General features: G+C 44.7%; 1 protein-coding gene across 2 annotated transcripts in view; it reads right to left on the bottom strand.

Moving 5' to 3' along the window:
- LOC146185629 (cell adhesion molecule 4-like) overlaps positions 1-26,003 on the bottom strand; it is a 280,393-nt gene that overhangs the window by 22,068 nt on the left and 232,322 nt on the right. For both annotated transcript variants that reach the window (XM_084606539.1, XM_084606540.1), the window contains exon 3: positions 8,913-9,197. In XM_084606539.1, coding sequence (XP_084462665.1) covers positions 8,913-9,197 — 285 coding nt within the window. The remainder of the gene's footprint in view (positions 1-8,912; positions 9,198-26,003) is intronic.

Here is a 26,003-nt window from a genome sequence, read left to right as displayed (position 1 = left end):
ATTCTACCAGAATATGCTTTGGAAGTGAGGAATCGATTTCAAGAATTAGATCTAGAAGACAGATAGCCTGAAGAGATGTGGACTGATGTTCGTGATATAATACAAGAAGGCGCTACTAAGGTACTTCCAAAGCAAAAGAAATGCAAGAAAGCAAACTGATTATCTGAAGAGGCTTCGCAAATAGCTCAGGAAAGGAGGATGGCAAACGTTATGGGGGAAAGAGAAAGATACAAGGTTCTCACTGCGGATTTTCAGAAAATAGCAGGGAGAGATAAGAATGCCTTCCTGAACATACAGTGCCAAGCAGTTCAGGACAACAGACATTTAAGGAACACAAGAGCTCTGTATAAGACAATCAAATATATCAAAGGAAGCTTCTGTGCTAAGCTGGGCGTGATAAAGGACAAATGAGGCAAGGACCTCACTGAAGCCTCAGAGATAAAGAAGAGGTGGCAGGAATACACAGAAGAACTGTAGAAGAAGGACCCGGATGAGCAAACCCAACATAAGATGGTTGTGATTACTGATCTCGAGCCCGGCATCCTGAAGAGTGAAGTTGAATGGGCCCTCGCCAGCCTTGCTAAGAACAAAGCTAGCGGAATTGATAGAATTGCAGCTAAGTTGTTTCAAAACCTCAACCATGACGCTGTTAACATTCTGCGTACATTATGTCAGAAGGTTTGGACAACCCTTCAGTGGCCACAGGACTGGAGGAGGACAGTTTACATCCCCATTCCAAAGAAAGGCAGCGCCAAAGATTGTTCCAACTACCGCACGATCGCGCTTATTTCGCATGATAGCAAGGTGATGTTGAAAATCCTCCAAGGTAGGCTGCAGCAGTATGTGGATCGGGAGCTTCCGGACGTGCAAGCTGGTTTTCGCAAGGGCAGAGGAACTAGAGACCAGATTGCCAACCTTCGCTGGATCATGGAAAAAGCAAGAGAGTCCCAGAAACCCATCTACTTCTGCTTTATTGATTTTGCGAAAGCGTTTCACTGCGTAGATCACAGCAGATTGTGGCAAGCTCTCCAAGAGATGGGAGTTCCAATTCACCTCATCTGTCTCCTCAGGAACCTTTATGAAGGGCAAGCGGCCACAGTCAGAACTGGGCATGGTCTTACTGATTGGTTTCCGATTGAGAAAGGAGTGAGACAAGGCTGCATACTGTCACCCTGCCTATTAACCTATATGCAGAGTGCATCATGAGGAAGGCCGGTCTGGACGACTCTTCAGCTGGAGTGAAGATTGCTGGAAAACGTATCAACAACCTTAGATATGCGGATGATACCACTTTAATGGCAGAAAGTGAAGAGGAACTCAAGAGACTTCTGATGTGCGTCCAAGAAGAGAGTGAGAAATTTGGGCTTAAACTGAACATTAAAAAGACAAAGATCATGGCGTCTTGCCCTATCAAGTCCTGGAGCATCAAGGGATAAGAAGTGAAAGCTGTGACAAATTTGCTCTTCTTGGGCTCCAAGATTACCCCGGAAGGAGACTGCAGCCATGAAATTAGGAGACGCCTGCTTCTGGGAAAGAGAGCCATGGTTAGCCTTGACCGCCTACTAAAGAGCAGATACATATGTCTGCTAACCAAGATCCGTATAACTCGTGCTATAATCTTTCCAGTTGTGATGTATGGATGCAAGAGTTGGACGGTGAAGAAGGCTGACCGCCGAAGAATTGACGCGTTTGAATTGTGGTGCTGGCGGAGACTCTTAAGAGTGTCTTGGACTGCCAGAAGATCAAATGAGTCGAGATTGTCGACCATAAACCCTGACTGCTCATTGGAGGGTCAAATTTTAAAGTTAAAGCTCAGCTACTCTGGTCATCTGATGAGAAGAGAAGAGTCGCTGGAGAAAGATTTGATGTTGGGAAAGGTTGAGGGTCGCCGGAGAAGGGGTAGGCAGCGAACGCGATGGTTAGATGGCATCCTCGAGGCGCTGCAGATTAAGGTATGTGATAGGAAGATAGTGAGAGACCGGAAAGTGTGGCGTGACATTGTCCATAGGGTCACGAAGAGTCGGACACGACTGAACGACTGAAGTGAAATGAACTGAGCTTAGACGATGGAAGCCGTCTGTCAGTTTTTTCAGGCTCTGAAGAAAATCGAACAAGAGCGCGAGAGCAGAAAACAGCATCTCTATATGCACTCTTTAGATCAACTCTTGAAGGACGACATATAGCCAAGTAAATGAGTACTGCAAAGCGCAGAAAGCTATGCATACACGCACTACCACAGGTGAAGTAAGTTTGACGTAAGAAAATACAACTGATTGCCATATTCATTCGCTCATTTAAGCGCAGCGTTCGAAGAATTCTCCTGGGAAACCCGTAGCTCTGGTGCCGGGATGAGTGTTTGTTTTTATTCTCTCGAATGTATGCAGCACATTGTAGCTTCATGTGCTTGAAAAGTATTTAAGAAAATATGCTTCTATCAATCGCCTGTGATATCGATGTGTGTACAGCAATGAAAGGCGTTCTGATACCGGCATGGTGCATGCATGCACCAATACCAGCAACAACAAGACCATACCAACAGTTTTCTGTAAGTACGAAGGTCGCTATAACGGGGCGCGAGGCGTCACCTATCCCCACACATGATTCCAATGCATTTTTGAGTATACGAGTCACATGCAGGATGCTTTGGCACGCCCGTGCATTCTACGAATGACGCAGGTCACGCTTGCACTGGATGTTTTGTTATGCTTCGTGGAAAGTTTTCACGGGCTCGGCACAAAAAACATGCCTTTCGCATTCGCTTTTTACCCAGGGAAGACTGAGATATTGTCATTACTAATGAACCAAAAGAAAAATAATTTGGTCATACAACTTAGTAATCAAAGAATTATCAACGATGTTTATTTTTTTCTGAAATATACGGCCCAACATTCCTGATCCAAGCATTTTACTTCATCCAGCTTAAAGAGCGTGGTGTCTACTACGCGCTGAAATTGAAAAGTGGTAAAAGCAGTTGGCCGCATGAAGTAGTTTTGCTTAGTGATTACTGGCCTATTATCCTCGAACTAAGATTAGACAGGCTCTTAATTTCTCATAAACCATGGGAACATGACCTGCCAGCGACAAAGTCGAATGTTATGAGGGTCGTAAGTTCCTACCCTTACGTCTTGATTAAAATTGCTGCTTCGCTGATGCCACACTATAAATTAAACCTATACAGTATTCGCTCCCTCAAAATGATACTTTAAGCATTTTCATTAAAACCGGCTTGTTTTTCAGCGAAGCCTGTCAGTTCCTTTGCCATGCACAATTGAATACGGCGATTTTCATGTAGTTTTGCCTAAATACTGCTGGAATAGCAACATTCCGGCCAGAAAGAAGCGAGAAGCGCATACCATAAATACGAATGCTAAGATCTGCATGCCTCCTATTAAAGGAGCTGTAGCGTCCTTCCGCTTGCGAGGATGGTCCGAGCGGTATGCGAGTGGAGCAGATTTGGCATCTGCCAAGATGGGATTCTAGCTGCGCACAGTCTGATTACTGAGCCAGTCTGATAAAATATATTTGTGGACACCAGACAGTTATATTGGTCTGATTCTTCTACGCCACACCTTGGTGACCCCGGATTTCGCGCCTTCGTTATCATAGTTGTTGATACAGCCCAACGGACACGGATGAGTAGGGGACATAAACAAAACACACACGGGCACTCCCATCCGGTCTCTGCGTCGGAAACTTTGCTCCTTCCCGGAGACCGATCCTTGCTAACAACACCTTCTGTCCTCCTGTGTGTCATGGGCTCAGATGCTGCCCAGATGCACAGCCTTTTTGGCAACCCCAGCCATCCTTTCATGAGCCTGTGGTATACGTGCCATCAAGCTCCCCGAATTCTGGTCGTCGAACGAAGAACTTTGGTTACGCATAATTTCTGCAACATAATTTGAATGCACTGTTTTGCTTGTTTGTTGCTATTTTCCAGTTGCGGCGACTTTTTTACCACGGGTCGTAACACAGATATTCCGGTATATAATATTTTAATTTGCTTTTGAACCAATATGACGGTGCTGATGGGGTCGGCACATAGTTGTGGTTCTTTCTACCCATATAACTTCAACTGACGAGCGTTTTACGACTAGATAAATAGCAAATGCGCTTCCAAATTGTCTTCATTAGGTAAAAGTTTCATTGCGATTTGTTGTATCTTTATTTAATAATTTACTTGGAAAATTTTTTTTAGACAGAATAGGTGTTGAATACACTTTGCTGACGAGGACCAGGTCACACGTACACAGGTCGGCAGGTGCAAGTGATGGATTGAAATGTACAAATACAGATGCTAAACTAAATAAGCAGCATTGGAAACACTAACAACACAATGAGGCAATTTCATATTAACTCAATGAATCCAACATGTTTGCTTTACACAAATTCACTGCAAAGCAAGTGACACAAAAAGCACCAACAGGGAGCTGGTTACTACGTTGCATTAAAGGTTTTCATGACCTATACACGTGGACCCTTGGGTATGAGCTACACGTAGCTATGCAGCCAAAATAAGACAGGCAGTAACTGAACTGCCTCACCAGTAACTTCGAAATTGTAGATGCCGGCGAATGGAGAGAAAGGGTCGGTCAAGAAGTGTGCTCACGAGAAAGCCGCCCAGCAGTTGAGGGTGCATGGTGACAAAGGAATGTTTTTTCACCTGCCTTTTTCCCTTGACAATTCATTTCTAAATAACCCCCGTTCAAATGCACTGACACCTGTATTTCTTTTTCATTCGATGTCTGCGTGACATAAGTATAACTGGAATTCGTCAAATACATAGCGAACAAACGTTGCAGGGTCCCACTAACTGCGTCATCGTCCATCCTTCTTTTCTGTAAACTATTTACACTTTTCTTTGTCGCTCACAAAGTGAAGGTCCCGAAGAATTGTGGAACTTTCTTAATTTTATTTCACTTTATGCGAGATTAAGCAGAACGATCGGCACAGTGAGTGAAGGAATCCGACTTCTATAAGGGGGAGCTAATTATTCGCAAGAATGGTAGATTCTATTTACCTTTTTTTTCTTCGTTTAGGAGAGATAGATAAGTATGAGAGGTGTGGAATTATTACTGCGAAGCTCCGAAAAATTCATAAGTACAAGAATAATATTCCTAAAGAAGCTTTACAAGGGATTACTGTGTGTTGCATCGCCCGTTCCTTGGGTAACTAAGCCATGGATGTTTTGTCCTTGCCTTATTGACCTTAGAAAGGCTGTTGATGTGGTGAGACAAAATTTAGTTAAAGTAATTCTGTAACATGTAGCATCTGCCATGGCGATCGTTCCGAAAAATTGGTTGGATTGTCGATTACAACCTGTGGTAGGACAAAAGGAGTAATTGTCGTCTTACCTTCGAGTGGTAGAAACGGTTCAGTAGAGTTAGGAACTGAGTTTAACCGAACGTCAACGCACATTAAAAAATATTAATTCCAAAATTAACTGCTAAAGAGAGCATCGCGCGTTATCAATCACAAACTTGGATTTTAAAAGGGAAAACTTACTGGACTGCAAGACAGCATACGTAGTGCATCATGTTTCTTTACCCTAATAGACACCGACCGGTCTCCGTAACCGAACATTTACGCAATCATATGTTTGTACAGGACGGCGACCGAGAGAACACCTCTTCCAAGCGATCCTTCACCTGCAGGTAAAGCGTTCTCCGTAACTGAATGCGCAAAGTCATTTACAAAAAACGAGCTTTGTCGGCATTATAGATGAAACTGTCAGATAAAGCTCTTCGCGGAAATAATCTATCAGATATCAGTCTTTTAAAAGCAGACTAAAATTTTAAATAGCCTATTTTTCACATATGTATTATCTGAATCAAAGAACATTCATTATTCGTTCAGCCTGCGCATGCAAATAAACTACCAAAACTAAAACAACCTAGGAAAATAAGACATTAACAAATGAGAAAAAAAAAAGATTTGTAACTTGTGCGCATGCATTTGTTATCTCTTTCTGTTTGTTTAAACACATTCCCTTTGAAGATACGGCTGCCGTGATACAGAAGAATTCCGTGGCGCCCTAAACAAGATATCAATTTACCTATCCCAAATCGATTCTACAACAGCGTTTCTAATTTGGTTTGGGGCGAGTTCAGAACGCCTTTCGCGCGACCACGCTAACCATTCACGCAGAAGAGCGGATACATGAGCCTTGTGTGAGAAGAAAGGCAGTGAGGGAAAGGGCGTCGAGGCTCTTTCACAATACCGTGAACCCGAGACGCGGCAACTTGGTTGACAGGGCTCGCGGCGTATTCGGCGCTTGTCCTCCCAGTAGCGCCATCGTTTGTCAACTCCGACGGCTCGCTCCACCCAGGAAAAACGACACGGTCAGCAATCGGTATCCCTCCACTGTTTCTCACATCGTACACTACACCTGGTGCCTTGTTTATCTCTTGCGACGCACGCGTTTGCCTCCGACCATTCGGGAATGCTGCCGAGAAAAACCAGAATGCCCAACAAGCGAAAACATAGCGAGAGCCGTCGTGCTGTTGCACAAGAGCGGCTGCTCGGCTGTCGCGACACGCGAAATTATTCCTAAGTGGAGTGAGCCGAACTTCGCTGAAGTGCCGCAGAAAGATAAAATATTCTGCCATTTACCGTTGGCAGCAGCAGAGCACCTTTTGTTTGCTACAAAAGGGGGAACGCCAGACAGATTTTAAGCTGATAAGAGCGGGCTCAATGCTCTCCTTAAAAGAATGTATTTACGTATAAAAGTTGAAGAATTTCGCAAGAAAGGTAACGGCATCAGCAGTGCTGAGAATGTACATGCGTGCAAACGGGTAAACACAGCACTTAGTTTGTAAACAGCCGAGGGTAATCAGCAAAAGACAGAATGGTAAAAATATTTGACCGCACATCGCAATGCTCGTTACGTCGTTATGGATGCTTTGTTTTAGTTTTGGTTCACGCAACAAGGTTACTATGAAATCGCAGCAAATTATCTCAGGGATTATGAATTGTATTTTTGGAGTTAAATACAGCTGCATGCGTATAAAGGACTTAACGACTGCATTCATTTCATCAAGAATAAATCTCTGACACGAAGCAGTATATAGTGGCCCGCCTGGTCTCAAGGACTTGGTGCAGAAGTCGCTCTAAAATACGATTTGCGATATGTCATACAGATTTATTAGGCCGCGGTGATATGAAACACCACTATGAGGGCACTCACGTAAGTAAAAAGAGGAAACTGTATACAGTTCACTAAATTGAGCTTCGAATTACGTATTACAATCTGCTTGGCTATCAAGCGCACGGACAGTTAAATCCGATATGAGACTCTTTCCCACCAATAGTAGAAACTACCAGTTAGTAATGACTCTCCACAAAATTTTTCTTTTCAACGTGGATGTGTTGAATATCCTTGTCACTGTTATCTAGGACACACTTCCTCACAAGCAACTTATCATTCCCCTCAACTGATATTACCGATATGACTTTCTAATCATTACAAAACCCTGAAAAGCCACTAATCAAAGTAAAAAAATATAACAACTCGACAATCGCTAAAATTACCTAGTGGAAAGTTAGGTACTTGCTAAGACCATCCCTTCTCCCTCGGAGGGTTACATTTTTCCTACAGTAAACATCGCGCCATTTCCCGATATTAGCACAGTACCGCAACTCAATTAATTTGGGAAAACTGGATTTGTCTTTGCTAAGCGAGTCATGGTCGCAACGAATGGGCATAAACGGATGTTCGTTATTTTTTCCTCTAATATTTTCGTGACTTTCACCTTCACTTTACAGAAAACGAAAAGCTTGTTTTAAGCACTAACCTATGCGGCTACTATCGGACCAATTCTTCGATCTATCAAAATATTTAAGCCCAAAAAAGGTAACAGGATGAAAGCGAAAAGCCAGTACTCAGTACAGACATCGCAACTTGTCAGTAACAACTATACGGAGTTTTGAAGCAAGTAGCAAGTCATCTAATTATGCGGCTGATTCCCTACAGAATAACGTTTTTATAGAACATTCTGGATAGAAGTGCTGCTTTATAAAGTTCAAAATAAGAGATTGTGAAACGCTAGTAGCCTTCGACTCTAAGAATTCTTGGCAACTGGTGAATAAACCATTTTTTTTTGCTACAACGCTTCTAAAGCGCCCACATAAGGTCAAGTAGCTTTAGCTTTATTTGATATTTCTTGTCATAAACAATACATGGAACTCATTCGCAGGTAAATACGCACATAGGGTAAAACAGTTAATGTTTAATGACTTGGTAATTTCTATTGGCGTCTTATGTAGGGAGATAGTAGATTCCAAATACATTATATGTATGTTGCACCATGACGCTATGCAGCAGGTCAGATGACTATGTTCAAATGTGAAAACAAAATTATCAGATGACTATGTAAATTACGAAATACTGAATATTCAAGACTAAATGCAAAAAAAAAAAGAAGAAAAGACATCTACGGGTCTTTAAGGGTGCGCGTGTGAATCATAAGGTAGCTTCGAACATGAGTTTCTTAAATGCTATTGGCAGTGCACAGATGAATCAAGCACGTCTTTTAAATATTAAATGAATCTACCGGCTCTGTCTTCGCAGTCACTAAATATAAGTCAAAGGAGGCAAAATTGACCTGCTGGTTGCTTTATCGAGAAACAATTTATTGCCCGTTGTCTGTGTTATTATTTAATTTTTTCTTTTTAAAAAATGATTTGAGTCTGTTGAAGTGTGGTGCCTTTTTTCTTTGATCTCATTTGGATTATCCTCGACAAACATTAATGTTATATCATCTGCGTACAATAATGCTCCGGCGGCTTGTGCACGTATTATTTATGCACAGGTAAATAATTTATTCAAACATCCTCCCCTCTCTCCCATCGCCATAGTCCTGACTTGAGTGTCTTGGCACCAAGATGAAAGACAAAATCGCACAAAAGAGTCTTACATTGCGGCAGGAGAAACGTTTCGCTGTGTGTCAGGCCCTCGCTGTTTTCGGCAGTGCACAGGAACGAACCGGTAAGGTTTGTCTTGAGCGAGGCGCGCGACAGGCGCCGAGAAGGATCTCCTTCGCGTGCGGGGCGCTGGAAGTCCACCGTCGTCCCGTTCAGCTTCCACGTGAAGCGGTTCACCCTTGGGTTAGCCTTTGCTTCGCACCGCAAGTGGACGGCGTAGGAGCCCATTTGCGAACTGCGACATGAGGACACCACCCGGAGGTTGACCTCTGGCTTGTCTGCAGAGAAGAAATTGAACGTCAACCTTATTATTCGCGAAAGCGGTGTCTAAAATATTATTCTGTACTTTATGCCTCTTTGTACTCCATTGCATGAAAGGCTTGCAGCACTACCAAAGCTAGGGGTGGCGTGAACCAATCAGAAATTCAGACTCTGAGGGGCTGTGTTCATTGCAGTACAATTGCAATACATGCAGTACAATTTCTTGACTAAAAAAATAAATATTCACTTGTCCTATAAAAAAAGCGCAACTACGAAATGTTTATACATATATAATGAACGTGCGGCGAGATTTTCGCATTGACTGAAAATATACATATGTTGTTACGTATAAGACACCGAAGAGGACGACGATGGAAAATAGAGTGGAAAATGACGAAGCTAAAGCAACTCTTAGTGCTTGCCTGAACACTTACGTCTCACATCACCTGCTGTGGTTTCCTGGGCTTGCCTTCTGCCCCGCATCAATATACTAAATAGAAAACCATTTCCTGTGCTTTGGGATGTTTATTTGACAAATGTTGTCATTTCGACGTTAAAATTTAAAGTCAATGTGAAAATCTCGCCGGACGTTCATTACATGTTTACAGAAATTTGATGTTTGCCCTTTTTATGGGACAAGTAGATATTTTTTAGTCAGGAAAATTTTTCTGCATGTATGGAAGCAACACACACACACACACACACACACACACACACACACACACACACACACACACACACACACACACACACACACACACACACACACACACACACACACACACACACACACACACACACACACACACACACACACACACACACACACACACACACACACACACACACACACACACACACACACACACACACACACACACACACACACACACACACACACACACACACACACACACACACACACACACACACACACACACACACACACACACACACACACACAGACACACACACACACACACACACACACACACACACACACACACACACACACACACACACACACACACACACACACACACACACACACACACACACACACACACACACACACACACACACACACACACACACACACACACACACACACACACACACACACACACACACACACACACAGATTTCACTAGAACTTCAGCAACCAAATAATTTTACTACGTCATAAAGATGTCAGGTGAAGTGGGTGCCACCGAAGCTTATCGTTTTGAAAAATTATGATTTTTGAGGTGTACTCCTTTTCAGAAAAACAAATCATGTTTGTGCCGTGAAGGATACTCAATTCGTTCTCGAAAGAAATCATTGGTGGATGCGGCCACCATATTGCAAAAGTTGCGAGTTTCTTTTGTGTTTAATGCTCTACATCGTGACAACAAGCATGAACAAACAAGGAATACAGAAATGATTCGTATGCTAGAATTAGAGTGATAAGGCCGCTTGCCGGTGGCTGCAGAAAAATACGGAATAAACATCTTAATGGTTCGCGGCAGTATTACAGTGGGATCTTCAAAATCAAGCTTTGAATACATATGATGTTTTGGAGTTCAGGGACGTTTTCTTGGCCACGTTTTCGCATGCACAATTTTCAGTGAAATGCACCTGCGTTCTTTTCCGCTTCGCATAGTTTGATGACTAAAATCGCATTTGCTGTTGCAGATTCCTTAACTTTCTTCCGGAAAATGAAGTCGCTTTGAAAACAACCTTATTAAGGTTAAGTTCTTGAAATTAAAAATCAACAATCGCTTTAGAGGTTCACGATAAAGAACAAAAAGAGAAGTTGAAAAAACACAATAAAAAACGGGTTCAGTGAATAAAATTCAGAGAATTCTGACTGCAATTACAAATTAAAGTTACACCGGCAGCTTACCATGCACAGGACGTCAACTTAGGCTACATGCTTTTACCTAGGCGATATAAAGTCGAAGGCACAATTTTAGGCATTCGCGAGACATTGCTGAGAGAACCCGTGTCTGTAGAGTTGTTCGCTTTGCGAGCGCAATATTATATGTTTCACTCGAGCACTATCCTAGCAGTGTTTATTGTGATACATATATATTTATTGCATTCTCATTCGTACCATTTTAGGTCATGCGTTCTGTTCTAAGGATGACAAAATATGTCTGCATAACGGCAACGAGAAGTTGTCTACAGAACCTTTATTATTGCAGGCTGCTGTCCTGACCCTCCTTTTTTTTTACCTCTGTATGTTTCTTTCCCTTCCATTCGTGTGATGATGTTGAACGGCTAAACATTCCAAGATGCAGGAATGCCATCAATAAGCTTCCCAAGGCCGGACTAAGGTCTGGGCTATGCGTTTGCTTGCAAAGCATGGGCGCCACGATAGGTTGTGCTACTAAAGCTTCTGCGATTACAAATGAGTTCTGGCCCCGTGTTCGGCGAATTCCACAGGACTTCAGAACAGTCCGGGAACGCTCGCCGCGACCAAGAGCCAAACACACAAAAAGAAGGTTCGACGATCGAAGAACAAACAAGTGCTCTCTGTCTTCTCTCGGGTTTTTCTCCTCTCTTCATGTCGTTCCTAGAACTTCGCTGTAGCATGCAGGAGGGAGCCCATTTCGGCAAGGGAGAGGTTTCTTGCGATCAATCGGTAGCCATACATTTTCTAAGGCGGTACATTTCTTCCATTCTCTTAGAAATCGCAGAAAAGGACAGGCGGAATGATGAAAGACATATGCAAATATTTTCCAACGGCCCTCTTCAAACAACTGTGCGCAGGAAGAAAAATCCACCGCTCACCGCAAGCATGCTGTGTTGCGGACGCTTTCACTTTTATTTTTTTTTTCAACTGCTTCAGTCTGGTAATGTGTTTAACTAAGGAAATAGAATACTTGTAAAATAAAGGAATAGTTCTCTATATAGTATAGTTCAACTGAGCTTTCACCTAGAATTGTAGAGATTTGGGTATCTTTCGGACAAACAGGCAGGAATATTACAGCCACCAGTATAATATGAGATCAGACTTAGAAACTAACCGGTGAACGGCAGCCGTCGAACGGGAGCAGACATTGCGCACAGGTCGACACATGACGTTCACGTTTCTTTGAGCTTGTGCATGCAGCGCCTATGCTCTTCGCCTTTATGTTCTACCATTCTTTGTCAAAAAAAAGAAGAGCAGCAAACTTGCATATGCCCTGTTATTATGGAATCCGTGACACGTCAGAGGTGCGAAAATATCTGCGTGATGAACTTTTATCTGGTCACTTTGGCCCTCTGCAGCCGAGCGCGCAGAGGAAGGCGAACTGAGAATGCGATTCAGAGCAGGCACCGTCAAGCCCAATACGATGGGTGTTTTGAGTGCAGTCACGTGATAGAAAAAAAAAAAGTCAGAATTTTTTTCCTTTCTTGGTATTGACTGGTAGAAACACTCTGCGAATTCCATTTATTATGCATCGTAGGATTTCGTCAACGCATGTATTCCATTCTGACTACTCCCTCAGAACGAGCTTTCTGATTGAGAGTCCAGCATGTTTCCAGCTTGGTGCAGGCTGGTTTAGCGTTCTGGTGAATTAAAACAGCAAATGAACGATTGTATCGCTGTTTTATTCATCCCTCACAGTTTTATTCATCCTCACGTCACAGCCATTGCTCGACTGTTGAAACCAAAACTGAAACTAGTGAGAAAGGAAATTCGATTATCACTTTTTCAGCAGCCGTAGATGAATATCATGAGGCAATTCATGTACAGTAATGTCTTACGCATCATTACAAAAGGTAAAACACGAACTCAAAACAGAGGTGCCTATACTACTTTAAAATCCCCAGATGGTCGAAATTACTACGCAGTGGTCCACTGCTCCACTACCGACACATCTTTCTGTCTTTCCGCTTTAAATTCTACCTTCCTCCCTTTCCTTACGGCTCAGGTGAGGTTTGTCGCAAACGGAGTCGGGTCGCCGCCTTCTTGCTCGACTCCATATCCAACACACCACACTCATGGAAGACAGGTTTCGCATCCCAGAATTGTGGAGACGCGCCCTCTGCGTGCGACCTCTGCCAGCGAATATGTCACACGAAGATCATAATGGTCGGCGCCTGGCTCGAGCGGAAGCCCTAGCCCGACATTATGGCAACAAAACGGGTGTATACTACGTGGACGCCTCCGGCTCTTACCACGGGGGATGGTACACGGCCGCTGTAGTTCACAACAGCAAAACGGTTAACGGTCTCACCTTCAGAGCCCACAGTACAACACACGCAGAAGAGGTGGCGATTGCTCTCGCGGCCTCTCATTCCGACTCAAAATACATAATTACCGACTCGCGAGGAGCCTGTCGGAACGTCAGACAAGGCTGGACTCCCTTACTAGCCTATAAAATTTACTTAAATTGCATACGGGATACGGACCCCGCACACCGCTACCTTATATGGGCCCCTGCTCATCAGGGTTTGGCAGGAAACGAGGCAGCAGACGCAGCCGCCCGCGCGCTCTCTCACCGGGCTGTTTTCTCCTCCCTACCCAATCAGGAACCCGATTTTATTCCGGCCTACACCTTCAAAGATATCACGACGTACTATCAAAATTGTCATCGCCTTTACCCCAGCCATGAGCGGCTCCTTCTCCGCCTTTTCACCAATACATTGCTGCGCCCGGCAGCCCTAAAACATTTTGACCCCTCCTTTAGTGGCAGCTGCCCACACTGTAGAGCGGTGTCTTCTGACATCTATCACATGGTGCGGGCCTGCCCCTCCAACTCGGCTATTCCCCCCATCCCCAACGCAACCCGGGAGAACTGGGAGGCGGTCCTGCTCGGCTGCCACGACTTACAGGCCCAACAAGCCTTAGTCGGACGCGCCCTTAGCGGCGGCAACCCCCGCTGGGGTCCCCAACTAGGGACCTCCACCTAGTACTTGTAAGGACCGGTCCCTTATGGGCCGATCCAAACATCCTTGTGTAAATAAATGTTCTTACCATCACCACCCACCAGGTGAGGTTTCCACAGAACATGCCCCGCCAGGGTGGTGCAGTGGTAACACGCCCGACTACTGTGCCGGAGTACCCGGGTTCGAACCCGACCTCGGCGGCTGCGTTTCGATGGAGGCGAAACGAAGTGGCGTCCGTGTGCTGTGCGATGTCAGCGCAGATCCCCTGGTGGTCGAAATTGCTCCGTAGCCCTCCACTATGGCTCCTCTTTCTCTTTCCACTTTCACTCCCACCTTCATCCCTTCCCTTACGGCGCAGTTGAGGTGTCCACAGAAAACGAGTGAGACAGTTACCGCGCCTTTCCCTTCCTATAAATAAATAAATCAGTTTTAATTCCCGCTGCCTGGCTGCTCCCGAAGACCTCCCTCCCCTGACCTCCCGCATCAGCATGGACGGACCCCTCTGTGAGATAAAAGATGTTTCTTCCATGGCCCGCTGTGTGTGTATGTCTTGCGTCTACCTCAGGAAGAGGAATCGCCCACAAAATGGCACCCAACTGTGGATGAATTAGCACCCATGTGGACGATTTCCCTGCCGACGTGGGAGCGCACAGCAGGGCTCACGGCGGGCGTTCCTTGTGTGATAGGCGCTACGTGGAAAGGGGTCGACAGCGATGTAGATAGTAGCAGCTCGGGCCGCTGCCAGGCATATCCGCGGCCGAGCCCAGCTGCGCTGTGACCCCGAGGAAGTGGCCGCTGCCGGAGAGAGACCAGCGCAACAGTCCCGCTATGCCTACTGCTTCTGTCCTGCCATACGGACCAGCTGAGATGGCATCCCGTCAGAGCCAGGCGGCAAGCATCCATATAGTACGCCGACCCGGGCTCGGAAATGGACATAGCCCGGGTGGGACGTTGAGGGGCGGGAAGATGTGGTGACCACGCCAGCCACATTTAAAGGGAGGCTCACGCCGTCGCCTCTCCATCTTGGCTTCCACTATTCACTCTTCGCGCTTGAATTTGTTCTGCTTCCCGCTGCCTGGCTGCTCCCGAAGACGACACCCTGATCTCTCGCATCAACATAGACGGACCCCTCCAGTGAGATAAAAGTTTTTTCCACGGCCCACTCTGTGTGTGTGTCTATGTCCGGGCAGAGGATACGCCCACAAACTTTAGATATTTGCGAAATGAAATTTGGCATTAAAGACGCTCCACGTCTATTAACGCGAAGCTCCTTGTCCCCCTACTTCTTTCTCATTTTCTTCTGAACGCTCCCATAGCGACGCTGAAGTCCATTTTGATGAACTGCCCCGTCAAAAGTATACAGCCAACATCGGGACACCGATTGTTCAACCATGCACTGATTTCGCTTCACCCCGGCATCAAAACGTGAACATCAGGGCACTGAAAAAGATATTTCGAGACGATGTTTCTCTCTAGCGCTTCAGCGCCTTCACTACGGATGGGGTCACCGTGCTACATATTCGCGTATACAACGCCGCCCGATGCCGCTGTTCTAGACGGCAGCACTCCAAAGACCGTTCGATTATTTTTTAATTGAGCCTGTCGCTGTGTTGCGCCTCCAGCCCACGTTGTTTGTGCATTAAGCGGATGGTTGTATAGACACTCAGAAAGAGATTATCCTTACGTGGATGTTTGGGAATGCAGCGATAATCGGTAATCAGCGCGTTAATGCGCGGGCCAAAGAACTATCCCTCTAGTCCCCGAAATATCGGACAAATTCACAGAGCAAAACTTTTAAGGCTCTACTCCCCTACCAAGAAATCATTACCTATAAAAAAAACTCATCTGCCATACCCTCCCACGGCTTTGCCGCACACTGGATCAAAAATACAGCGCATTGTGGCGGGCACTTCAGTCAAACCGTTAGATATCACCATACTCGCTAAACGGTTAGCACCTTATTTGGACCCCTCTTCTGAGCCATATGTGGGGAGTACAACGCTCGCGCATTACCTGTGGTATTGCCCCCAACTACCACCAACCCCTCCACTTTGTCATGGGAAGCTGCTGTATGGGTAGCTCAGCTGGCTAGCCAGGCTCGTGGACAGAGCTCTTCGTGAAACTGAGGCCCGTGGGCTCCAAGCCAAGCAGGACGCAACCCTTGATGACTCCCTACTGTCGGTACAGGGTCTGCTTGTCCACCAGGGCTTGGAAGTATAAGGCATCTAAGTGTTATGTATTGTTACGTTTTCGCCACCGTCATATGAGAGCTTCCGACGCGGCGGCAGTGAATTCAAAATCATATGTCAGTGCGACGGGATATTTCGAGCTGTTTCAGCAACGCGTCAAACGTTACCCAGCGCTTCTCCGCTCGCTTTTTTAGACGTGCCCCTTTGGCCACGTGTCGCCGTTTGTGTGTGTGTTTGTGCGAACATTCGCCAATCTTGACGCTTGGGGAGGGAAGCGCCGAACCTGGCGGTGCACAGAGGTTCCTGCAGCGCGGATGTCTCTGCTATGGCGTGGCCTGTCTGAACGTGTCCCTCGACGTGCGTCGCAAGTTAATGAAAGTCCTGCCTTTCTTCCTCGGCCGAGCCGTGTGTATAAACGCGGCTATCACTCCCGCCGAAGATGAGAAGCCATTGAGACACCTGCTGTATGATTATGTTTCGTTTCTTTGGTCTCCTTTCCGGCCGTGTTGCGTGATTTTGTTGTTTTGCCTAACAAAACGTTGTTTTGTTAGGCAACGCTCCGCCTTTTGCTGGGGCTGGCGGATGTTTCCGCGGTAACGCAAGTAGCCAGGCCAACGCTACCCTTGGGGCTTGCAAGCCTTTTGCAACAACTTTTAGTATCGGTGGGATAGTTGCTAGCACCATGCAATCGTCTTATAATGTCCCCTACTACTACCCCTTCTACTAAACATAAGCATTTATACCTATAACATCTACGGTTGAGAGTCTGTTGCTGAGGTAAATAATGCAAAAAATAGCTAGTCAGTGTATACAGGAATCTATCTATAAAAAAATTGCGCAGTATGTCACGTGACTTTTGATACCGGTCATTTGGTTACATAAAGCGAGGGCGTTCAATTTTTTTTTTATTCCGAATGAACTGAGACACACTGGTCTTGCAAATTACCTGTGCCAAGCTCGATCGAAAAAGAAATACATAACATCGGAGCGGAGCGTCTTCGAACCCAGATAGATAAATTAGTTACTACTTGGAAAGGCACAGAGATCGGCCGAAAGTTAAACATTCTAGCAATGTCTCGGGCGAAGCGACTACAGAACTTCCTAGCTATCGGCTTTTTTTTTTTCTTGATATTCTCAAAAATGCGGCATAAATGAAAAATAAATATGTACACTGCAGCACTGACACACTGCATCACTGTCAAGGGCACCGTATTTTTTGGTGTATAAGGGGCGGTTCTTCTGCAAAATTTTTGGCAGTGCGTTTATACAACAGTTCGTCTTATGAGCGTTTGGTTTCGTTTTGCGCAGTGTTCATAAGCGAACTTTTTTGCGAAATCGTAACGGTATAGCGACGTCTTCGATTACAATATTTACAGTCATTATAGTGTTCTAGACTTGTACAGCCGTATCACTGGAATAATGCCAAAAGGTTGCAGCGTCCATCCTCCTCACCCTTTCCACGCTGCCAAGACTAGCCAGATCGAGCCAACTTTCTTTTCCAGTTAACGATTTACAACATTGTTTGCTTGCGATTGCATGTGTGTTTTCTCCTTCCTGCATGCGCTCTGCCGCATGCGTCAGAGCACTCGCGCGCAGCCACGATCAGGACAGTAATTATGAACGCAAAGGAGACGCCTGAGAGCTGTCGTGAGAAATCAGTGACCGCGTACCAAGATGAAGCATTTAAAGGCTTTGAGTAATAATGAAGTGTTCCTGCTCTTACTGAGCGAGAGTCTTTTCATGCATAGGTGCTGCCTCTTTTTTTCTATCATTAGCACACGCACATAACAAATTGTCTTTCAGGCACATAGCACGCGATGCTCGTTGAAGCATATATATTGTTGTCCTATTGCCTTAACCTGAATAAATTGAGGTGAGTTTATTATAACTTTTTGTTGATGTCTATAAATACGTGGATTCCAAGGGAAGGAAAGCGTAGCAGGGGGCGGCAGAAAGTTAGGTGGGCGGATGAGATGAAGAAGTTCGCAGGGGTCAAGTGGATGCAGCTAGCACAGAACCGGGTTAAGTGGAGAAATATGGGAGAGGCCTTCGCCCTGCAGTGGGTATAATCAGGCTGATGATGATGATGATGATGATGATGATGATGATGATGATGATGATGATGATGATAAATACGAGCGGTGCGTCTTAAAAACCGTGAAATACGGTACGTGATTATAGTAAATAATTTCTCGGGCGTGTCAGGTCGCGGAGAATGCTCAGTTGTTCTGTGAATTCTCTCTCGGCTGGATACAACAAAACACTTCCCATGAAGTTATCACGTCTAGAACGCATATTGACATCTCAATGCCGAACAGAAAATTTGCCTACTATTACGTTACTTCCTAATGCGAGATTTGAGCGCAGCTGATCAGCTTTTTCACCTTTTCGATAGATTGAGGCAAAGATGTATGGCAGATATGTATGTACAATTACAGGCAACTGTTTTAATTTTCACACATATTCCTTCAAGAAACAATCCACTAACAGTTCTTGGTTGTCATGAAGAAAGCTTTGTGGTTGGAGAATTGAAGAGAGCAATTAGGTTATTGGGAGGCTGTGGGAGGCAGCGCGTGGGCTCATAGGAACGTTGCGCGGCGAAGAGATAGCAGCGACTGTCTGATGCAGCTGGCGCCGCGAGCGAGTGAAGTCAGCGTGGCTCTGCGCGTTTTGGCTTAGGATGCTCGCACCGTCATCCGCTGATAGCGAGTCGGCGCTTCGGCAACCGGAGAACACTGTCGCCGTCACGCAGGGAGAGGGGGGTGTGGGGCTGAGCTTAGGGGCTGAAAGGGGGGCGGAGCTGGTTACGAGGCCGACACCGACGACGACGCGAAACGCCGGAACAGGCGCCGAGGAGCTGCGCTCTAATAATGTCGTTTTCCACAGAATACGAAAGCCCTGTACCATCAACGTGTATCTTCATCCTTTTCAATTGGCATATATCGAATGTCATACGGGACTTTGGGAAGCTTTAGTTTTATGTTACACTAAGAATAGTGCAAAGACGGACGCCCTTCCAACAATCAGTGAAGCAAAGATCGACTCTTTTGGGCACATTCGCGTTCAAACCGAGAAACCATCAGAGACTTCGTTAATAGCTAGTGCTTTTATTGGACTCTATATTGAGTTGTTCGGGAATGTAACAGGCTTTGAGATACAGTTCATTAACAAAACGCAAGGCAGGATAGCAGCGTAAAATGAAGCTTTGAGAATATACTAAATGCACACAAGGTCTCTAAGCCTATTAAACACAAAATTTCACCTTCATCTTGAATCTCGTACAGTGCCTTGATCCCGAGAACCAAGAATCTGGATAAGCTTCTTCTAGTCCGCTGATATAAACCGATGATTACCAGCAGATTATAAATCTTACTGTACTCCGAGCAAACACACCCAAAATGTAATCGAAGAGCTAACAGGGGCACATCAAACGTGCGGCGTTAAAGGTCGTATATTTTGTTCGACATTGCATGGAGCGTACTAGATTGCTGTGACAGCATTGAGGGTTGGTTGGCAAGGCTGTAGTTTGACCTTGCGTGGCGTTCGACTTGGTCTCACGTAAGCTATCACAGCAGGCGTCAACCGCCCGTGTTAACCTGCAACAGATTTTTGCTCTGTGTATAGTCTGCCGTAGTCTCTATCATCTTCCTCTGACGAGCAAAAGCTTCCGAATGTCTTATTAGTCCTAAATGCACTAAACCTCTATTATTCCTTAAAACTCTTGTCTGCATTCACACTTTGCATCTGGTGTCACACTTAAGGCTTTCGTTCAATACTATTTTCTGCTCTCATTTGAAGAGATTCTCCTCAAAGCACTATAGCATATCAAGTTCTTTTTGCACATCTCATAAAAGTTGAGGAGTCAGAAAGGTAGAAAGGAAAGAGCGTAAGGAAATCTAGAAAAGACACTCGCGTTTACAACGAAATTATTTTGAGGCCCTATGTTTTTATGGTAAGAAGAAGCCAGCGGAGAACATGAAGAGGGTCGGAATGAGACACATAAGGCATTCACCAGCGCTGGTATACGTCTTGTGTGCATTTTGTGTGCCTAGTCCAATCGTCAGCTGACGTTTTATTATTATGCAACTCGGACTCGGTAGTATGCTCCTCTGAGAGGATTGTTATTTAGTATGAATGCGTGTACAGAGACAAGAGAGGACAGAAAAGAAAGTTAACAACACTTCATCAAGGATTCCATAGGAAAAGAGAACAATCTTGTCACAAGTAGTTTATGCCTAGGAAAAAGTATAGTTTGTAAATGGACATCCAAGTACAGTAGACGGAAATGTATTTCGTTTTCTGATTGCACATTTCGAGGTCTGTAGTCAGAGATTTTAAACTAATGAGGGAAAATGTCAGCTATTTTATATTTCCCATTAACTGCTGTAGTATTTACAGGCTCGTTGATGCGCCTGGCTGCGCACTGCCTAATTGATGCGATAGACCACGTGTCATGAGCATTAGGGAGGATTTTGTTTTCCATAAAAAAAGAAAAACTTTAAAAGCTTTGTATAGAACGTTTCCTGTCTAGACTTGGGATTTCCTAAGCACATTACACGCAGTGTCGTATAAGGGGAGTCAGAGCTAGAGGGATTAGTGAAACGACACACAGGAGGCTTTCCACTCTCTCTGGCTCTTAACTGTTGTACCTCCTGAACTGCTTGAAAAGAATGAATAGATAAAATAATAAGATATTTCTGTTTTAAACGCCAGGATACGGTAACCTATGAGCTATGGTGAATGAATTAACTCTATCTTTCTTTTTTTTTTTTTTGAGGCAGAATTTTTAGCAAATGTCCTTTCGGCCAGTTTTCTGCTGAAAATAAATTTGAATATTCGCAACTATGCTTTAAAACAGGAGAAAGAAAGAGAGGTTAATCAAACTTGTGCGCGAAGTAACGCCGAGAAACCTGCGTTTGCTTGTTTATTGGGGGCTTAATGGCGGACGGCTAATTCAGGCTTCCGTTATCATGCATATATAATGTGACCAGATCGTCGCGCCCCAGACTAAGAGTGAACTTTCTTAAATATTCCCCGTGCATTCAAAACCATGTCTGCAAATCACACTGAATGATGAAACTTATTCATCACACTTATTTTTGTTTGAGAACTGTCAACATGGAGCCACCGTTAGCAGTGAATTGGTAAAACAACCAGCGTTGTTAACTGAACGCAGCTTGACATTTCAAATCTCCAAAATAAAATATAGTATTTCGCTTTGCATAAACCGTATGAAGACGAGAACCTTTCTAGGCTATGTCTGCCAGGCCGTGTCCTCAAAACATATCCGTAGTCGTGTTGGTCTTGTAACATAAGCTAAGATCAAACAAATAATTGATAGATAAATGGAGAATGATACGGGGATGCTGCAAAAATTATATCAATAGGGTGATTAGGTTAATAATTGCAGCTAAAATTCAACAGTTATATCAAAAATATACGTCAACATTAGCCATACGAGTAATGTCGAAGTCCAATGTGACGACACGCGAACCGAAAGTAGATGTTTTCTGGTACTGTACATAATTTTCGGGAAAGCAAAGACACAGCATCTGTCACACTTTCTGTGACCACCTGAACCGATTCTTAAGGAATGGGAGGCAGGGGGTAGTGCAAGCAGAAAGAGAAAAAAAGGTGCCATAGTGTATGGTTGCGGAGAAATTTCCACCACCTGGTGATCTTTGACGTGCCCTGACATCCCCCAGCATGCGGACGCCTCTTCTTTTCGCTTCCTTTAAAACGCAGGCGCCGGTGGTCGGGCAAAGAAAACAATGGCAATGGCTTAGCTCGGCTATGCCGGGATATATATAGCGAGAGGTACGTTTCCTGGCTGGTTTTGTTGTGATCATATATGTTTAGTAATGACAGACATGCGATATGCACATCTTTTATTCATTTTGCTTGACAGAGAAAAGACTGCCCGATTATCTGTAAAGTAGCATGCAGTGGTCTTAATTTTTTCTATGCAGTATTTCGATTTGGTAGTCTGCAAACGTGAGGGGATTCACACGATTCCCCTGCCCCCATTAAAACGGCAGCGCGTAATTATAACGCGCGCGAGTTACGCGCACTGATAGGGAGGTTGGTGGAGGAGAGGGCACACTGGCCATTCCCACTGCCTCCTTGTCTCCCGCATCGACGCTGCCGCAGGTTTCCCTTTTTCCTCCCGATGTAACCAGAAAACACCCTCTCCCCGGTTCGAGGTAAGGAGCGCGTATGTAGCAACTCTCTCGAGGTTTTTCGGTGGTTGTCATTGATCGCGCGCGTTTCATGATTTCCGCCGGGGAGACCGCTGCCGTCCCCGAGTCGCCCAGTCACCGTACGCACCTACCCCAACGGACCATGAGCGCAAAGCCGAGTGAGTTGAGTAGAACACTCATCTCACCTTTTTGAGTGTGCTTCTCCATTAAGCGGTTTACTTCCCCCCGTATGCAAGCGGGGCGTTCGCTTGCTGCGGCGTTTGTATTTGTGTGTTCTCTTGCCGTGTACTCAAGCGCTATATATCCTGCAGACCTTTTTGCTGGGCTAGTTGGTTCATTGTGACTTGAGTGAAACAGCGCGAAAGAAGCCCGAAGGCGAAGCGAAGAAGGGAGGAAGGGACAGGTCCTGTCCCTTCCTCCTTCTTCGTCCTCCTTCTTCCTCCTTCCTGTCCCTTCTTCCCTTCTTCGCTTCGCCTTCGGGCTTCTTTCGCGCTGTTTCACTCAAGTCGCTATATATCCTGTTTGAGTACGCAACTCGGTGTTTGTCCTCTCTGGCCCGAATCCATCGCAGAGGCGATTTCTCGCACCACTGGCCAAGGGTCACAGCTCTGTCGGTTAGGGCTGGCACGCCAGGGCAAGGGGGCCGAACACCGAAAAACATAAAAATGTTCCGCATACAACGCTGTACTAAACCTAGCCAAACGGCGCGGATAGGCCAGAAAAGGTATCAGATACCATGGGGTTTATGGAAAAGCAACAAACAAAAGTTGCAAAACTTAAATTCTTAAATCTGCAAAACATATTAAATTTTGGTGCTAAAAACAAGTTAAATGAGCCAGCTTTGCCGAATATTCCCACACTATGTGCGACGAACGTATGGGCATGGGCAGGGTGTACAGCCGACAGCCGATCTTGAAAATAGGTTTCACTGCGCCGGTACGCTGAAAGGAAACCCAAAATACCTAGGCATGCAGTGCAGATATCCAGGTCTCGCCCACCAATTCAGCGTGTGTATATATATATATATATATATATATATATATATATATATATATATATATATATATATATATATATATATATATATATATATATATATATATATATATATATATCTCAAGGTTCGTATACAGACAACACAAATACCCAAGCAAGTAGCAGGGGGGACAGCGGCCGATGTAGCTCAGTTGGTAGAGCACCGGACGCGATATTCGGAGGTCGTGGGTTCGGTTCCCACCATCGGCACGTTGTTTTTTCTTCTACTTTGCGTTTAATTATCTTTCCCCTAAACAGATTCGTTACTAATTTCTGTCTAAGCAAACATTAAAAAAAAAAAAAAAGACGTAAGAGGACCATCCCCAACGCTTTCCTTGGCCTCGCCGACTGTTGGCTTCTTTCCTTCATGTATTATAACGAGCAGCCTCATTTCCCCTTAATTGATCTGCTTGTAGCTTACGGGGGTCTCGGTTCTGGCAGTCTTGAAGCCATAGGTAGCGTAAGAGGGTTCTAGCACAACGTTCGCCCCCGCTCTTGATCACGTTCTACGTGACGCTGGCGGTAACAAAGGACGTTCTACGTCCGCCGCTATGGCTGAGGGTGGCGCTGATGAACACTCTCAAGGTTCGTATACAGACAACACAAATACCCAAGCAAGTAGCAGGGGGGACAGCGGCCGATGTAGCTCAGTTGGTAGAGCACCGGACGCGATATTCGGAGGTCGTGGGTTCGGTTCCCACCATCGGCACGTTGTTTTTTCTTCTACTTTGCGTTTAATTATCTTTCCCCTAAACAGATTCGTTACTAATTTCTGTCTAAGCAAACATTAAATAAAAAAAAAAAAGACGTAAGAGGACCATCCCCAACGCTTTCCTTGGCCTCGCCGACTGTTGGCTTCTTTCCTTCATATATATATATATATATATATATATATATATATATATATATATATATATATATATATATATATATATATATATATATATATATATATATATATACCGGCAATCCAAACAACATACCGCAACTCTTGCATCGCTTCATTTTGGCCTGAAACTGTTACAAAACGCTCATTAATTCGGACGCCTTCATCCACACAAGGCTTGTCTGCTCAGAAAAGTGTCAGATCATCTGCGCTATTTCCAAACTTTGAGCTCACTATCCAGGATGCGGAAACCTCGAATGACCCTAATCTGCAGAGTATTCATACATTGCGGTTTTAAATAGAAGAGAAACAGAAGTGGTTATAATGGCCACCGATGACTTAAAGACCAGGGATGCACCCGGGATGTATTTTATCTGATGCGCTATTACTCTGCGACATGTGACATTATGTATTGTTATAGTGTGGTGACATTATGCATTCATCTTTCTTTGCTTTAATTCTTGTATAAGTTCTACGCGCTTTTGTTTGATTCGTGAGGTTTTAGTTTATATTTTCTTCTCTTCATTGGTAATTTTACGAATGTATAAGCGATAACTAACCTTCTTCACGTTTATTGTTAAGTTTCTTCTTCTGATGTCTCTAACTTTGACGATTGGGTGCCTGCAACCTATGTACTTTTTCCATTGGACCCTTTACTAGCCGCTGGCTATGGGTCCAAGCAGTGTCTGCCTATTTTCCTGTAGCGCACAAAAAACAATAAAAAAATGAGAACCATTCGTAGACAAGCAGGGAAGAAATTATTGTGCAAAACGCGTTCCCTCGAATAAGAATGAGGCAACAATGGCGTGCTGTAAAAAAAATTAAAAAACAATTGCCCCTGGCACAATCAAAGGCCTTCGCAAGATGAATTTTAATCATTCCTACATGTTTCTAGGAATTTTTGCTAGGCTTTAGAAGTGTTCGTCAAAAATATTTGGTTAAAGGCACCTGAACCCACACATCCTAAGCGGTCCAATGGCAGTCGACATTGCTAACTGTAAACAATCAGCCAAGAAATCTTTAAAAATTTTATAGCTCACAATGGATCCCGTAATGGGCCCATATAGACCTCTAAATATGTATTGCCAGTTTTTCTATATATGACTCTGTTTAAACATATGCGGCAGAACTCTTATCCAGGCGAACCGTGAAAAACTTCAGTAGAATGTGACTCAAGATTAGTTATAAACCTTCTGAAATCCCCAGAAAGGCCATCAAACTTTGGAGTATCTAATTGTGGTAGCTGAATGCATCTTCTAGTTCTGCTGACGTTAGAGGGACATTTATTAACTAGCACTAATCCTCTGAAAGGGGCTTTACAAGGGAAGCGAACTGCACCGCCGGACACCCACCGGTAAAAATGGGTACAAGCGCCTCCCGGCCTGGCGCCCGGCTCTCACAGGGGTGTGCGCTTGGAAGAGGCTCCGCAAACCCCGCACTTCTAAACTATTTTATTCAGCCTGAAAATGTAGTTCGAGTTACCGTGTTTCACGGGGTTAAAAACTGAAAACGAGTCGTGTCCTGAACATGCGAAAACTCAGAAAAGCCTTGAAGTTTCAAGTGCGAAACGCTCTAAGCCAGCGTGTCGAAAGACGTAAAGGTTCACTGTCACGGATGAAGTTCACTTCTCAGAGATAACTGCAGTCCCTGGCA

This window comes from Amblyomma maculatum, chromosome 6 (assembly GCF_055883805.1).
Source record: "Amblyomma maculatum isolate TAMU_Amacu chromosome 6, ASM5588380v1, whole genome shotgun sequence".
Lineage (NCBI taxonomy): Eukaryota > Metazoa > Arthropoda > Arachnida > Ixodida > Ixodidae > Amblyomma > Amblyomma maculatum.
This window is presented reverse-complemented; position numbering and strand designations above follow the sequence as displayed.